Raw genomic sequence first — 17,962 nt, 5'->3', positions numbered from 1 at the left:
GTAGAGCATGGCGCTTGCAATGCCAGGATTGTGGGTTCAATTCCCAAGGGGGACTAGTACAAAAATATATGCACTCACTCTGGATAATAGCGTCTGCTAAATGACTCAAATGGGAAAATGGAAACCCTTCACCGCACCGTGTCTGCAGTCTCCTCCCCCTCAGTGGTGTGTTCGCTGTAGTGATTGGACAGCTCAAAGTCTGAGTAGGCACTCTCCACCGCCTCCTCCTCATAGTCTGTGGGGTAGTCGGACTCCTCTGAGATAAGGAAGGGTAATGGAGAGGGAAGCGTGGCGGGGTGGAGAGAGATGGAAAGGTGCATGAAGAGTGGATAGGGGTGATGAAAGGAGGAAGGTGGGGTGTGTACAGGAACAGTCATAGCTGCATATGAATCATAATTTAACCAACCATCTTGTCGCTCTGAAACAAATGTATCTGCTAAGTGAGTGTGGCAGCATTCACAGAGCCCAGACAATAGTCAACAACAACAAGCAAGGAGAAAGACAAGATAGGCTTATTTTCTATCTTCCCCAGGACAGCAGGAGGCAGAGTGCCAAACCCATGAAAGAGAGGGGAGGGGGGTGAAAAGCTAGCAGAGCGGCATTAAAAACATAAATATTAAATTACTCCAGCTGTGATGGTAACAGGAAGGTCGACAGCTAACTAGCTACTGGCTCGCAGCCTCTTCCCAGCTGGCAATAAAAAAAAAGGCATTTTACAGTTAAAACAAGACAGTTACAGCTTTCCCCTCTCTTGTTGCCAAATAGCTGGGATCCCAGAGGACATGTGGTACTGTGGCCTTGTTGTTATAGGCCTACACCTTATAATGCCTGTTTGACCTCCATAGCACTCTGCTGCTCTATGTGCAGATCAGATCATCTGCCAGTCTCACCGTCGACCAGAGCTGGTTTGGCCAGCTCGATGCGGGACACGATCTCTGCCAGGTCAGTGAAGGAGGCATTGGGACAGGTCACAGGTCCCTGCAGATCACATAGGACAGACAGCACACAGGTGTCATTCACTAGAGGCCTCATACAGAAATCATTCAGAATAATAGCATTAAAATACACAATTCTACATTATCTAGTCATATATAAAGCACTCCTTTAAAAAAACGGCATAATCAAAACTCTGTAAAAGTATGATGTCTGCAACTCCTTCTCTAATAGTGAGTGAGGTTTTTCTTCCTTTATAGCTCCCTCCCTCCCTCCCTCCCTCCCTCCCTCCCTCCCTCCCTCCCTCCCTCACGTTGTTGTTGCTGTGTGTGTTGTGAAACTCCTCCTGGTGGCGGTCCTTCAGCATCTTCTCCACCACTCCACTGCGACTCCAAACGTCAAACACCGTCTTGCCATGCTGGTAGCCCACCTCCTGCAGGACACACACACACACACACACACACACACATAATACTCACACACACACATAATACTCACACACATTGAATGTAATGTAGCTAAAGGGGGGGTGAGCGAGAGGAAGCAAAAGCGAGAAAGAGAATGACAGAGACTGACTGCCCAAGTCAAAGACCGAGAGAGACTCACAGCGATCTCGTCGAACTTGCCAAACTCCAGTGTGCGGTAGCGGTCTATGGGCGGTCTGATGTACTCGCAGTAGTCACTGCTCTTCACCGACTCCAGCTGACGCACACAGCACACGTATGCCAGCCGCGTCTGAATCTCTGCCATGTTCAACACCTACAGGGGTCAAAGGTAAAATACCACAACACTTAGCACAGCAGGGTTACAACTGTGCACATACCTCCAGTGTCTATTGTGTCCAAAACGGCACCCTATTCCTTATGTAGTGCACAACTTTTGACCAGAGCAAAAGTAGAGCACTAAATAGGGAAGAGGGTACCATTTGGGACACATACTAAGTAACCCTATACATTCCGAGTTATTGAAAAATTGCATAAATATTCTTAGTGAACGACAACATTGTTTTCACTCCGATATGAACCCAATACAATTTCATAGAAATGAATTGCAAAGTAGGACAAAACATGAATGCCATATAATTACACCATATCTTTAGGTTTACACAGTACCTGAGGCTGTAGTCCTATACAGTGCTGTGAGAGAGGCTCACCTTGACTTTCTCTGCCAGTGGGTTGAGACGTTTCCATAGCAGCCACCAGCCGGAGAGCGAGTCGCCGTAGTTGGTGAGGTTGGTCTCATCCTGGCTGCCCACGTCTATGGCGATCACCACCTTGGCACCCATGGAGCGAGCCACGTCCGCTGGGAGAGGGGCAGAGGCAGACTTAGGGCTTAGACAGTAACAATGAACATTTAGGAGTTTTACATTTTACACTTGTACAGTGAGGGAATTAAGTATTTGATCCCCTGCTGATTTTGTACGTTTGCCCACTGACAAAGACACGATCAGTCTATAATTTTAATGGTAGGTTTATTTGAACAGTGAGAGACAGAATAACAACAACAAAATCCAGAAAATGTAAATAAATGTTATAAATTGATTTGCATTTTAATGAGGGAAATAAGTATTTGACCCCTCTGCAAAACACGACTTAGTACTTGGTGGCAAAACCCTTGTTGGCAATCACAGAAGTCAGACATTTCTTGTAGTTGGTCACCAGGTTTGCACACATCTCAGGAGGGATTTTGTCCCACTCCTCTTTGCAGATCTTCTCCAAGTCATTAAGGTTTCGAGGCTGACGTTTGGCAACTCGAACCTTCAGCTCCCTCCACAGATTTTCTATGGGATTAAGGTCTGGAGACTAGCTAGGCCACTCCAGGACCTTAATGTGCTTCTTCTTGAGCCACTCCTTTGTTGCCCTGGCCGTGTGTTTTGGGTCATTGTCATGCTGGAATACTCATCCACGACCCATTTTCAATACCCTGGCTGAGGGAAGGAGGTTCTCACCCAAGATTTTACGGTACATGGCCCCGTCCATCGTCCCTTTGATGCAGTGAAGTAGTCCTGTCCCCTTAGCAGAAAAACACCCCCAAAGCATAATGTTTCCACCTCCATGTTTGACGGTGGGGATGGTGTTCTTGAGGTCATAGGCAGCATTCCTCCTCCTCCAAACACGGCGAGTTGAGTTAATGCCAAAGAGCTCGATTTTGGTCTCATCTGACCACAACACTTTCACCCAGTTCTCCTCTGAATCATTCAGATGTTCATTGGCAAACTTCAGACGGGCCTGTATATGTGCTTTCTTGAGCAGGGGGACCTTGCGGGCGCTGCAGGATTTCAGTCCTTCATGGCGTAGTGTGTTACCAATTGTTTTCTGGGTGACTATGGTAACTGCTGCCTTGAGATCATTGACAAGATCCTCCCGTGTAGTTCTGGGCTGATTCCTCACCGTTCTCATGATCATTGCAACTCCACGAGGTGAGATCTTGCATGGAGCCCCAGGCCGAGGGAAATTGACAGTTATTTTGTGTTTCTTCCATTTGCGAATAATCGCACCAACTTTTGTCACCTTCTCACCAAGCTGCTTGGCGATGGTCTTGTAGCCCATTCCAGCCTTGTGTAGGTCTACAATCTTGTCACTGACATCCTTGGAGAGCTCTTTGGTCTTGGCCATGGTGGAGAGTTTGGAATCTGATTGATTGATTGCTTCTGAGGACAGGTGTCTTTTATACAGGTAACCAGCTGAGATTAGGAGCACTCCCTTTAAGAGTGTGCTCCTAATCTCAGCTCGTTACCTGTATAAAAGACACCTGGGACCAGAAATCTTTCTGATTGAGAGGGGGTCAAATACTTATTTCCCTCATTAAAATGCAAATCAATTTATAACATTTTTGACATGCGTTTTTCTGGATTTTTTGGTTGTTATTCTGTCTCTCACTGTTCAAATAAACCTACCATTAAAATTATAGACTGATCATGTCTTTGTCAGTGGGCAAACGTACAAAATCAGCAGGGGATCAAATACTTAATTCCCTCACTGTACATAGGACAAATATAACCACCCACCAAATAATAATTAGTAGTACATCGCTGAGCAGGAGAGAAGTAGTCTGTGTGTTGTACGCGTTTGTGAGTGAGAAGGAGGCCTTAACCATATGTAACACCTATGCCGATCCCCACCTTGTCTTACCTTGCCACTGCAGTGTGTGTTCGTGTGTGTGTGTGTGTGTTGCTGACCTGGCAGGTTGTTGATGTAGCCGCCGTCCATCAGCAGGTGTCCGTCTTTAGGGTCACATAGAGGGGGCAGGTAGCCAGAGAGAGACATGCTGGCACGCACGTACCTCCAAAGAGAACCTGAGAGGGGAAATTGACATATGGAGGTGGATAAAAGAGGGAGAGGTGCCTTCTTCATAATCCAATTTCTCATCAGTTAAAACAGAGAAGGAAAGAGGGTGAGAGAGAGAGAGGGTGTGAGAGAGAGAGGGTGAGAGAGAGAGAGGGTGAGAGAGAGAGGGTGAGAGAGAGAGAGAGAGGGTGAGAGAGAGAGAGAGAGTGAGAGAGAGAGGGTGAGAGAGAGAGAGTGAGAGAGAGTGAGAGAGAGAGAGTGAGAGAGGGGGTGAGAGAGAGGGTGAGAGAGAGAGAGAGAAGAGACACACACAGAGCTTGGAGGCCTAACCGTCAGTGTGCACTCTCATGGTGGAGGCAGTGATGTCAGTGGTGATGTTGAAATAAGGGATCCACAGGTCCTGCACAAACAACAGCACCACTAGTCATTAAATGGTCATGTTGATATTGCAATTGTAAAAGAAGGTTCAGGGCGGCAGCTTAATTCCCCTCAATTATATTTATTGCTGACGCATTTCGAAGCAAGCTCCTTTTCTTATTAGGTTGATATAATAAGTTAAATCTTTATCAGACCGTATACAACAGGCAATTTTTTAATTGATGTATTTAATCTACTCTGTTTACACAGGTGATCACATTAAGATGAAAAATGCCTTTTACAAGAGAGTCCCAAGACCGTCTAACTCCAACTGTGCTGTGAGGGTTTCTTTGTTTCTCACCTCTATCTGCTTGCCCTGGAACACTGTGTAAATGCTGGAGTTGAAGGCAGCGCCAGAGAACATAGAAGTGATGGGGTAGGTCAGATCCAACACCTTCTTAAACATGGACGTCATCTCCTGCAATACACCGCCAAGTAGACCGGGAAAAATCGATGACAACATGCATATTTCACCTTTATTTGACCAAGTTGTCCCATTGAAGTCAAAATACTGTGTCTTCAAGGTTGACCGGCCAAAATGTAAACACTTGCCAATAGGTGACACATGAAGGTTGAGTGAAGTTCAAATTAATATTTCTCAATTTGTCTTTCCTCGATTCCTCGCGTCCTCTCTCCTTGCCTCCTTCTCAAGGCATTTTGGATAAAAAGATACAATGTCCTTCCATTTGGAGAAGGCGGTGAGGACAGGGGGGGCGGCAGGTAGCCTAGCGGTTAAGAGCGTTGGGCCAGTAACCTAAAAAAAATCTGTTGATGTGCCCTTGAGCAAGGCACAACCTTAATTGCTCCTGTAAGTCGCTCTGGATAAGAGCATCTACTAAATGACTAAAATGTCAAATGTAAAATGACAGAGGAATCGAGGAAAGATACATTGAGAAAGAGACTAGCTGTGGTGTGTTCCTCTCACCATAGCCCACTCTCGCGCCCTCATCCGCATGCGGCTGTGACTGCGGTCCTCTGCATACAGCGCCCCCATCAGGGAACCGATGGAAACACCTCCTACCAGGTCCACAGGGATCCCTGCCTCACTCAGAGCATTCATGATACCCACCTGAGAACAGCCCCTGAGAGACAGTGAGAGAGAGAGTATGAGAGGAAAGAGAGTGAGACATTTTAAATATGTTAACTCCAAAAGACAACACATATAAACATACAAGCTCCCTCATTAAACTTATAGGAATGTAGATTGAGGTAATGTCTTGGCTTTCATCATCATGTTTGTGGTTCTGATGACTAACAAGCCTCTGCAGTTTTCCCTGTATCTGGCAGGTGTACTAACAGATTGCATTGCAGGTTCTTGGAAATGGTTTCACACAACAGACTCAACTCATCTCCATTTATGTGTACTGTTAGAGATTGTAACTGCCAAGTAACCAACTTGTTTAACACTACCACGTATGTCAACACCAGTACCACACCAATTCACAAGGGGCCCGATTCAGACTTAGGAAATGTACGCCTTATCCTACGCATGCCTTTCCTACGCATGCCTTTCCTACGCACTTCTCAGTAGTTGGTATTCAGACTTACCTTATGCAGGTGCGTAACGGGATTTGCAGGTGTGGTTCCCTTGCGCGCGCTGAATAAATTTAATAATTCAACCACTGAAAGTCTTCCCACTTGCTGGACAACAGATTTTCTCGTGGAGTTTGCATTCAATAGGGTTTTCAGTACATTTATCTTAAGCCTTCCCTTTAAATACGGTGTACCGTTAATTAAAGTTTTGTTGACAGACTCACTAGAAGACATTGAGAGAACGGGTTCAGAATATATGGATCAATAAAAGAAAGCCATCTAAACGTATGCATATTCGTCTCTGTTTCAGCACCAACTGGTAGATTTAAAAATATTTTGGTAGATTATTTAGGCACATTATAGGGTTTGGAAAGTATTGATGAATTATAAAAAAACAGGGTTAAGAGCCTTTACGCATAAAATATATTGAGGAATCAAAAATACAGTGGTTTGCTTCATCCTGAAAGTTGCCATATTTAAGTTCAATGCATGACATATTGGATGGTCGAAAAAAAAGTGTACAATATGGGTTGGACAATAATCCTATAAATCTACCCTAAATCATGGAACTGTATGACAATGGTCCAGTCGAAGTGAACTGTGCGCCAGGCTGCAGGTTTAAACTGCTACGTGTGGTCTGAGTTCCATCATGATTCAAATAAGCTACATGTCCCAAATTACTGCACAACATTAGCCTAATATGATCCACTATTGCTAGCAACCCACCGGAAAAACTACACAGACGTGACAGAGGAAATAAAAGGTAAACGGAATGGAAAGGTAGGCTACAAATTGAAGGAAACTAACACTAAAGTGACAGTTATAAATGTATGTGGATATTACGGACGGTGGCTCCCGATACTGGCTAATATTTAACATGATAGAAATTGTCTAATAAAACAGAGAAAAGCCTGGGTCTCCAAATTTCATCCCTGGAAATTATGAGGGCATACAATTACAATTCTGAATAACGGCACAGCTATTTATATCATAAGGAAAGATTTTCTAAAACAATTGCTATATGTGTATTTACAATCCCCTTCTCCAAACAGATTCCTAATTTACCTAGCTCTAATCAATAGCTATTATAAATGTTTAAATTACAGTGCATGGAGATTCTATCGGAAAAAAGAAAGTAGATGCTTTTTCCACTTGGAACCGGTAGGTTTGCCCGACCTTATTCATGGTTTCCTCGCGTGTAAAGATGACTTAATTCCCCTAATAATTCAACCAAGGTCAGAATACGGATTATCTGCAGACACACCTCTGCCACACCTTCATTTCTTTGATCACCCCAAACTAATAGCGGGTGAATAGCATGCTATTCTCATACTTAAGTTCAAGGTCAGAATACACAGAGAGAAAGGGGCATGAAAAGGAAAGTACCTTCCATTTACGCGTGCTTAACGCGAGTCCAAATTCACCAAGGGGAACAAGACAAATATTAGAACAAAGCATTTAAAAGACACAAGTTGAGAGAGAGAGACCAGAGGAACCAACCTTGAAACATCTCCTGAACACAACACACAAAAACAGGACAAACAGAAGGAGAAGAGAGAAAAAGACACGAGAAGAAGAGAAAATGAAATGAGCAAGGAATTACATGTGGCAGAAAAGTGGAAGCAGTCTGCTTTGAGTGTTTCATGCATTAGGAAAGACAACACACACACCCCCTACACTACACGGTAAGGCTTCATAGAAATGACCATAGTGACTATACATAGGGCCTAGTGATTTCAGTGACCTAGAGGTCAGAGGTTAGAGATCAGGGGTCATTGGGGCGTACCTGGCCCCTCCTCCCCCCAGTATAAGGGCGATGGCGTTCCCGGTCAGGACCCTGGCCAGGCGGGAGAAGTCTGAGTGGCGGTCAGCTGGTTTCTGGAACACACGCTGATACATCTCAATCTGGAGAGGAGAGCCACACACAGCAGATATTAAAACACGATTTCTTAAATGGTGGGACACTGGAAATAACTGTGGGGTTGTGAGGCAATTCTTCCTTAGTTATGGGTTAGGGGCGTGAACATTTAAATGTTAAAACAAAATTGGGATGCTTAGCATTAAGAAAAGTCCCTAACGCAAAAACTGTGGGTTTTTTGTTTTACGTCAATGCAGAGAATAAACAGTATTTCCACAACAACTAAGAGCGTTGAAGCACGATGCTCAACTTCTCCGCTGTTTTGGTGCCCTGGCTACCACTCTGTGAACAGCATAAAGCGAAACATTACACATGCGCAGATACTATGTGTGACTGAAGTGTTGCATCTCGCTCATTCTCAATATCCTAGCCTATTCATTTATGATAGGCCCTGCTTTACTGAAGTTGCGAGACACAGCATTCCATTGCGAGACACAGCTTTGATTGCTGATAGATTGGCCTAGTGCACGGTTCTGACTGTCTGCTCTGCCTGGTGGCCGACCTGCCCCTCCCCCTTCGCTCTGTGTGAGTGTTTGTGTTCTCAGAAGTACGGCAACTAATCAGTCTCCTCCGTTCCAAAAATACTGAATCTTAGGAGTCAATTCTTAACGGAAACTAATCTTGACACTCAAATGGGAGTCGATGCCAGGAGTCGACGTGCAAGGAGTCAATTATTTTGGAGTCGACACTTCACCACTAAGTCATCATCGTTAACAGTTGAAAAAATGGCAGAGAAAGGCAAGTGACGGCAGTGAAGTCCTGTATGGCAATATATTAAGAAGTTAAATGAGAAGGAAAAGCAAACTTTGCGAGGTGGAATTGAGGTACAGTAATGGTAGTACAGATGAAATGCTTTACCATCTGAAAGGGACACACCATGAGACTCAAACCGTTGCTGGCAGCAGCATTGTGAATTCACGTGGAATTTATTTAACGGAAAACTGATACAAAAATGGCAGTTTAAAGCGTTAAAGAAAAATGTACCAATTGTACATTGCGTGTGCAGTTTTGGCAGATCAGATGTGTGTGTGCCCAGTTTGGGAAGATCAGGTGTGTGTGTGTGTACCAGTTTGGGAAGGCTCCTCTTGGAGAAGACCCTGCGTGGGCAGGAGAGGTGCAGGTGTCTAGAGATCCAGCTCCTCATGTTGAGCCACTCCACAGTGCCCTGGGGCGGGGGGCCGTCCTCCCTGTGTAACAACACCAGCTGCTTCTGGGCCCTCACCGCACTGCCTCCAGCATCCGCTCCAACTACAGGGTCAAAGGTCAGGGGTCAACTAGAGGTTGGCCAAGGAGAAGTAGGGCATAGTTTGTCCAGAATTAAACAGGCATATACTGCATACAACATACTGAGAAGAAAGGAGTGTCTTACACAATAGTATCAAGTCACTTGAGTCTGTGTCTGGTTGGCCTTCCTCTCTTTATCTCAGTAAATGGATATCATATCAGACCCTGCCACCAAGCCTCAGACAGTGTATAAAATCGGTCATTAGGTTCCTTACCACAAAGTCCCAGATGAAGTCCCAAATGGCAGCGTTTCCCCCATTTAGAGCACTACTTTTGACCAGGGCCCATAGGGAGTAGTGCACTATGTGAGGACTAGGGTGCCATTTGGGACGCACACCCGGTGTTTGAGCTGGGTAGAGAGGGTGAGGAGGAGATACAATCAACCAGAAGCTATGACTAATTCTGCTGCATGAACAAATATTGATCCACCTTCCAGTTCGGTCTTCAACTCCATTTTAAAGAGAACACCTCCATTCTTTCCCTATTCTTATTTCAATACTATTTTTCCCTCTCCAGTAGATGCAATTACTTTTCCTCCAAATGGCCCACTCAGACCCTCATATATATATCTCCACCTCTTCCCCCACATCCTTCTCTACCTCCTTTCATTCTCTCGACCCATCCCCACTGCTCTCTATCTCTCTAGTGTTGAGAAACATACAATGCATTGTAGGTTTGGCCATTAAGCCTGTTTAAAACCCACGGCAAACACATGACTTAAGAACCTAAGGATCTGCACTGACCCTAATCCCACATCAAACACAGTGGCCTGCTCTGCCAAGCACCATGCTAACACGCTAAGGTAGCTAACCTCTCCCCAAGCACCATGCTAATACGCTAAGCTGGCTAACCTCTCCCCAAGCATCATGCTAACACGCTAAGCTAGCTAACCTCTCCAAATGCTAGTTTTGCAACAAAAACGGGAGGTCCCTCCCTGTTTTGTTCGTTTGTCTCCCCTGCTCATCTGTCTGTCTGTCTGTCTGACAAAACAGGGAGCAACCTACCGGAATTTGTCCAACAGAAACTCTTGTTTTCGTTGCAACTGTTTGCCTCGGTGTATACTAATGATTACACCCCAGGAGAGGGGCCGCTTTCCTCTGCTTCTGAAGCTTTTGCTGCCTCTGAAGATATTCAAAGGCAATGCAAATTTAGTAAGTGTGGTCACGTAGTTGCAGTCTCAGCAAAACGCACGCAAACGTATTGCTAAATCATCTGTCTCCAGTCGCACTAAGTGAAAGCACATAAAAATCATAAATTATTCTGTACAGTCCAAATGTGTTACAAGTGACTGAGACTCATAGGATGGCTCAGTAGAATTCCATTTTCCAAAATCAGTTCCCCTCCCAGAGCCCCCAGTCCCTCCTGGTTCCCCCCTTACCTCCCCCACAGCGGGGTCTTGCTCCCCCAGTCCCACAATGATGATGCAGTCGGCCTGGCGGATACAGCGCTGGGTCCAGGGAGTCAGGGTGTAGTCGGTCTGGTAGAGCACGATGCGGTGGATATCCTCCTGCTGGCCCAGCCAACTGGACAGACGATACTCATGAACACTGACACAGAGACAACACAGACAGAGACAGAGACACAAGAGGATGAAGTGCGAGAGAGACAGTGATTTACTTATTTAAAAATATAAAGAACCCTTTATAATGCATGTGGGTAGACCAAGATGCACACATACCCATTCAGTCAAGCTCACCTGTCCAGTGCGGCCGCTCCCAGGCGCTGCTTGATGCTGTCGCTGGTCAGTAGAAGTGTGGGGCCTATGAAGAAGGACAATTTAGGTCAGGTCTGTGGAAAGGGCATAACTAAATCAAATTACATTGTATTTGTCACATGCTTGGTAAACAACAGGTGTCGACTAACAGTGAACTGCTTACTTACGGGTCCTTTTCCAACAATGCAGAGTTAAAGATAATAAATAAAACAGAAACGAGACGAGGAATAAATACACAGCCATAGTACAACCGTACTAACTCATATCATTCCCAAGGCGCTAAAGCTTTGGAAGCGATGAACTGGCACAACGCTGACACAGACTCAGCTCCTTCTACTGGGGAGGACGGACAATTCAAGGTCCCCATGAATGGAGATCATTAACTCAGCTCCAGCAGAGTATTAAATCATAGGAACGAGCACCCGGGCATAAACACAATGTCACCCCCCCCTTATCTATATAGCTGAGAAATCTATGGAAGGGCAGCACTGCTGAACTGCACTGTCTAGACAGCCTTGAACTAACTTGATGAAGAGAGAGGTGGAATGTGTGTGTGTGTGTGTGGTTACCAATGGTGATGAGTGCGTGCTGCAGCTCCAGTGTGAAGGCTGTGAGAGGCACCTCCTCAGACACAGGCAGCACGGTGACAGTGGACAGGTTGGACGCCGGGTTCCCTGCATCCCACTTACTGCCTGGGGTGTGCAGGGCCAGGCTCCGAGCTGGGAGGAGGACAGACACACAGCCATGGATGGAGAAAGCAACATTATCAGAAAGACATATTACACATAGCAGGTAAAGAAGGAGTTCAATCCTTCTGGGTAGAACAGATGCCTTTACACACACACACACACACACACACACACACCTGTCAGAGGGCCATTGACCTGCTGAAGGATCTTCTGACCAAGAAGGTGGATCAACCTCGTGACTACCTAAAACACAAGAAAGAGAGCGTCAGCGTGTGTGTGTGTGTGTGTGTGTGAGAGAGAGTGAGAGAGAGAGAGAGTCAAAACCAGTCATAGACCAAATTAAACTTCTCAAATTGTATCTGTCCCATTATGGCGTCTGTGAAAGCACCGTAGAGGCCATCTCTATTTTAAAGTAGTCCATTTAATATTCTACTACTTCTATGAGTTGGTAAACAAACTGAAAGGGTGCATACTGCCACCTGGAGTGTGTTGTTTGAACAGGTATAAAGCCACAGTTGGTGATTTACTGCCACCTGCAGTTATGGAATGTTTGCTCACAAGTCAAATTAAATTGGCTGATCCCTCCGGATGACCTTGATGGAATCATGTGATCCTTCCCACACAGTTAACTACTTCACAAATGGTGAAAGTCCTCAATGGCGCTGACAATGTTAAAACCTGTTTTCGGGCATTAGAGTCATCTATCTAAGTCTATGAAGCCAGTTGACCTACATACCTGTGGGAACTTCCTCTTAATGTAGCTGAGTGCTCCCTCTGGTAGTTTGGCTAGCTCTGAGTCACGTACTGCATGCACCGTGGTCGCTCTGTTCTGATGGGTCAGGGCCTCCACCTGGGCGGGGACACAACAAACACCACAGGCTCCCATTGGTCAACACTGCAAATCATCCCTCAATCATTATAGGGACTATGCACCAAACTAACCCTTAACACTCTTGCAATTGATTTAATAATCATTGCACATTCCTTGTTTTCATGTGGAGTTGAAGTGATCTTAGCCCTACAAATAGGAACATATTTAGTTAAAAAAGCACTCACTGGTGCAGAAAATGTAAATCACTATTTAAGATAAAACTTGTGATCAGAGGAATGGATCAAAAACAGCATGGTGAGCCAGACTTTTTAAGCCCCGGTGATTCTCCTGTCCATTTTCATCAGCACCAACCAGCCAACCAGCCAGCCAACCAGCCAGCCAGCCAACCAGCCAGCCAACCAACCAACCAGCCAACCAACCAGCCAACCAACCAGCCAACCAGCCAGCCAACCAACCAGCCAACCAGCCAGCCAGGGACCTTTCATCTCTCTCTGTAATAACACTGTGGTGCTGGTACACACAGGGTCTAATTCTGTATCCTAGCATCAGGATCCCTGACGCGCATTCCACGCTCTCCTGAATCTGTCCTCACGGACACCGTAACTACGGCTACCCTCTGGAGCCGGTAACCATGGCATCGGCCGATTCGGCTCGGGCAGGTATTCTTAGCAACATGGGCGTCGCTGCAAATCCACGTCAGCCAATGGGAGCGTGATGCAGTGAATTAATAGGTGTGGATAGATAAGGGAGAGGGGTTACCAAACAGAGCTAAATCCTCTCTGGACAGCAGGGACACACACACAACTCTGAGATGTTGTGAATAGCTCTGTCATAGTGGGGCTTACTCATGATCCTGCATGAAACAGTGTGAGTCGGTGTCTAAATGGGTTTGCTTACGTCTACAATCAATAAAACGATGAATTATTTAAAAGCCTGGCATTGTTTGTTCTACGGCCGCAGCGTTTTTAAAATGGTACCACCCATTGTGCCCCCTGACATTTGACCCCTTACCACGCCGATGAGGTCACCACGGCCGTACTCTCCGGTCAGCTCCTTCTTGCCGTCCTCCTTCATGATGACAGAGCGCAGACGGCCACTCAGAACTATGAAGGTGCTGTCGGACTTATCCCCCTGTCTGAGAGAGAGAATTGTTTCAACTTTAGCCAGACACAAATTCAAGCTTCTGAATTAGTGTGGATTGTCGACTATAGAATGTGGATTGTTGTAATGTCTTGACTTTCATTACCGTGTTTGAGGTTAAAGGGATATTGCGAGAATTCTGTCGTTTTTCTACTTACCCAGACAAACTCTTTGAAACCATTTTTATATCTCTGCGTGCAGTTTGGAGATGATTGAAATTGGCGCTCAATGGCGCTGCCCGTGCGTTAACAGACGCCATAATGGGACAGATACAACGTTGCAATCTCTATATATCTCTAAGCGACAGAGAACGAGGAAGTGGATAGAATCTTGCTTCTTATGATTATCAGTCAAATTAAAAAGATTATAAAATAATGATTAATATGTATAGGTTTGTAGGACTATAAAATGTCCAAACCACCCAGCTTTGGAGTAGTTAGTTCTATTTTCCTCCTTTTGAGAGGAGCTGGCTAGTGTACTGGGAGAATTCCAGCAATTGCGCTAAAATAAAGATATGCTAACTTAAATAATCTCCAAACTGCACGCAGAGACATAACAATGGTATACATGAGTTCGCCTGTCTCTGGGTAATTAGAAACAAATCTTGAAATCTTGCAGTATCCCTTTAAGACTAATCACTTGTGGTTTCATTGTAGATGTACCATCTCTAGATGAGATAGAAATACTGTAGATCAGTGAAGTCTGTAAAGCTGAACTGTGTGATTGATTGTAGACATCGGTGTGGACAAAGGGGTTACCTACCTGTAGACCGCCCGGCCGGCCTCCACAGCCATCCAGTCCAGAGCAAAGTCTATCTGCCTGACGAAGGACGACATCCTTCGAACGACCGTGTGAGCTACGTTCAGCACCACTGTGGGTTCTGCACGCATGATCCTGAGGAGGGAAAATACACACACAGAGAAAATGTACATTAAACCAAAGGTCAGGTGATTATTGTTGAAATGTTGGAGTGTGCATGTATGCGTCTGAAATACATGGGCATGACAGTGTGTGTTCCCTGTGCCTCACTCGTAGAAGTGTGTCTTGGAAATGGAGAGGAAACTGCAGTCTCGGTGGGCTCGGACAGTGAAGATGAGGGGCTCGCCAGTCAGTACAGCCAGCTGGCCCACCAGCTCCCCGGGATGGGTCACAAACAGACACGTGTCCTCCTCGCGGTCGATCATCCGCTGGTACACATGCAGCAGGCCCAAGATCACAAACTGCACACTCACCTCCTGCAACACACACACTGGGATTAATAAAAGTTTCAATACCGGAAGTAATTCATATTTATCCAGAGAGTCCTGGGAAATACCGGAAAAATTGGAAGTGTCCATTTAAAGGGTTTAAAACCAAGATATGGTCACTATGCCAGGGTTCTCCCAAAATAAGATTGTCACTAGGCCACATTGCCGGATGCGCCACTATGTAAAGATTTCACAGCAAGTGAAACTGATATTTATTCATGAGTGTAACTTTGATTGCCAATGACATTGTTGTGAATTGCGAAACAAGCTGTTCATAAATTCAGAGCGTTATCATGTTCCTGAATTAATTCAGCGCATTACAGCAGTAGGCCTAGGCTCTCGACACAGAGCACGCTCAGGACGAGCGCTCTCACGACCGAGTAGGCTATAGCATTGTCAAATCATACAAACTTTGTAACGGCAGTCAAACAAATGCCAAATGACCAAAGTTGCTAAGCTTGCTAGATAACCTCTAACAAATGACAGATTAGCTCCTATTTGGCAAAATCGAGTTGATGATTATACAGATAGCAGATCAGCTCATGAATAACGGGGAGATGAAGAGAGGAAATTGTTTAAATATCAAGCTATCTTAACAGGGACCAACTCTGGTAAAAATATATATCCATATCGACATTCATGTTGTTTGTTGATCACACATTCTATCCCGAAGCTCTCTTATGGGCAACAACAGGAGACCGCACAGAGAAGCAGGGGAAATGTTATAGCGGTATTTTGACATGCATATGCGAGACGTGCTTTGATAATGCAACCTATGGATTACAGAATAAAGTTAGGAATTTTCATGCGAGACAGGAGTCAGGATTTAGGGTTTCAGTGAGATTGGGACGACAGGGAAATAGCCTAGACTCTATACAAGGCTACTACGTGATTCAATAGATACATAATACACTTGATTTAGGCTACATTATTGCATCCTAAATGTTTCTGATCAGTGATAGCACATTTATTAGTTTAATCATCTATCACTTTCACGTCCAGCCAGAGATCAATTAACCAAATATACAGACAGAGAATCAGTGAAACAAAATAACATTGACTGATTATCAAAACAAGCCACAGGCTTTCGGTCAGAAATAGGACAGGCTGAAGAGCAAAATCTGCTAATATCTGAGCAAACAAGAATAAAGATGATCATCAGCACTCACCTTAACTTAGCTAACATTTCCCCAGCCTAATTGTTACCAAATATCAAAATGGAGATTCAGTGTTAAATCAATCAATGTCAGATTTTTGTTTATCTAGACTAGTCCCCTGTGCTTGTCTCAAAGCAGCGCGATGGCGCTGTCTCAATCAAAACAGTGCTGAAATGATCATCTAGGTGACCACACACATGACTATTGCTTTAAATGAGTATAATGGTTGGATATGACTCTGGGAATTTCAGTATAAGCCAGAATTTGATACATGCTTCAATGGCATTAGCTGACTTTATTCCAATATGTTCATCATTCAGATGATCATAACTAAAGAGTTCTCTCCTCTCCGCGCCTTTTCTAGGCACAATGGCGGTTTCCTCGTCTCGTCACTCCTCTGCCACCCGCGTTGGCTTTTTTTTCCGGGTTCATTTCATTTCTGTGATTTTGGACCAGGGCTCGGCTGAGCTTAGTTCACTGAGCTTGGGTCAGACCGGGATAGAATTTTCAGTTCTGACGAGAACTCTAAACTGCATTCGGGTTTCGTGTGCACTCTGGCAGTGTCAATTATGCATGTGCTGTGAATGTAAGTCTTCCATACAACAACCTGTTCGTATAATGTGGCATAAAAGAAAATGCCAATATGCTGCTGCACATGTTGTGTATTTTGTGGAATTGCATTAGTGTGACATCGGGGAAATTACATTTTCCCCCAGTCGAATTTCCCCTGTGTTGGGACTATTCCATTGGTCCATTAAGCTATGGAAGCTCAATCAAACACAGATAAGTACATTATTTCAAGTAGTATTTGAACCCAGGTGTGGATGGGTATGATCAATGGGGAATCAGCTTATGGTTGAAGTGAAGCAGCAAGTGTTGTGGTCTGACCTGGTCTCCCTGTCTGGCCACCACAGAGCCTGCTTTGACCTGGTGCAGAGTCACCCTGCCCTCCAACAGACCAGGGTCCTGACAGAGAGGGAGAGATGATGGTACAGCAGGAATAAGGTAGGTGTGAGAGACTGCTATGAATTCAGACATCGACAGAGAAAACATGAGGTCACAAGAGGATGCAAACATGAGGACACAAGTTCCCAGAACACACCCAATACTGTCTCACAGTAGTGCTCTCCATAGATGTAGAATTGCATATGGCCACCGATCCACCCATGGACAGAAGAATGACTTGAAAGGTAATGCCTGTTCTAGTCATTATATTTCTATGGAGAGCATTACTCAGAGAAATAGAAAACATATGGCTGCCGATCCACCCGTCAGAGGAATGACTTAAATGGGAATGTCTAGTAATTATATTTCGATGTATTCTATAACCATGTATTTAACAATATAACCATATATTATAGGTCTATATAGTCCTCCCTGTCCGAAACGTCTCACCTGCAACTGTATGATGCCCAGCAGGTCTTTCTTGGCAGCCTGGAAGATGGAGCTGACCTTGCTGGGGTGGACGGTGTCAGAGCGCCCCCCGCTGTCCGTGTAGTGGAACACAGCAGAGGGCGCGTGTTGCATGGTCACACTCTTCTTCAGGATGGACTGGAGGAGGGGGAGGGGAGAGAGGGAGGGGGGTTCAGACATGAGTGAGGCAGAGGTCTGTCAGTGGCTGCATCCCATATGGCACCCTATTCCATATTTAGTGCACTACTTTTGACCAGGGCCCATAGGGAGAGGGAGAAAGGGGGCTCACCTTGTAAATGACAGGGCTGGAGGGGCGCTCGTCTATGGTGACTCTGGCTCGCTCGTACGCCATGTTCAGGTCAATCCCTGTCACCCCTGCTGAGCAGAGAGAGGTATTG

The 17,962-nt window shown here is 45.3% G+C and overlaps 1 protein-coding gene across 1 annotated transcript in view; it reads right to left on the bottom strand.

Annotated features, from left to right (window-relative positions):
• The window catches only part of LOC121541606 (patatin-like phospholipase domain-containing protein 7), a 39,318-nt gene that overhangs the window by 1,826 nt on the left and 19,530 nt on the right, over positions 1-17,962 (bottom strand). Inside the window, 23 exon segments of the mRNA XM_041850752.2 lie at positions 138-256; positions 891-978; positions 1,247-1,366; positions 1,540-1,692; positions 2,087-2,235; positions 4,112-4,228; positions 4,551-4,620; positions 4,939-5,055; positions 5,563-5,719; positions 7,957-8,075; positions 9,155-9,318; positions 9,321-9,336; positions 10,751-10,919; positions 11,069-11,132; positions 11,656-11,805; positions 11,952-12,018; positions 12,512-12,625; positions 13,619-13,742; positions 14,510-14,641; positions 14,777-14,982; positions 17,040-17,117; positions 17,547-17,702; positions 17,854-17,939. Of these exon segments, the coding sequence (XP_041706686.2) occupies positions 138-256; positions 891-978; positions 1,247-1,366; positions 1,540-1,692; positions 2,087-2,235; positions 4,112-4,228; positions 4,551-4,620; positions 4,939-5,055; positions 5,563-5,719; positions 7,957-8,075; positions 9,155-9,318; positions 9,321-9,336; positions 10,751-10,919; positions 11,069-11,132; positions 11,656-11,805; positions 11,952-12,018; positions 12,512-12,625; positions 13,619-13,742; positions 14,510-14,641; positions 14,777-14,982; positions 17,040-17,117; positions 17,547-17,702; positions 17,854-17,939 (2,735 nt within the window).

This window comes from Coregonus clupeaformis, chromosome 27 (genome assembly GCF_020615455.1).
Source record: "Coregonus clupeaformis isolate EN_2021a chromosome 27, ASM2061545v1, whole genome shotgun sequence".
Classification (NCBI taxonomy): Eukaryota; Metazoa; Chordata; class Actinopteri; order Salmoniformes; family Salmonidae; genus Coregonus; species Coregonus clupeaformis.
The sequence above is the reverse complement of the archived record's forward strand: the minus strand, read 5'-3'. Positions and strand labels throughout refer to the sequence as shown.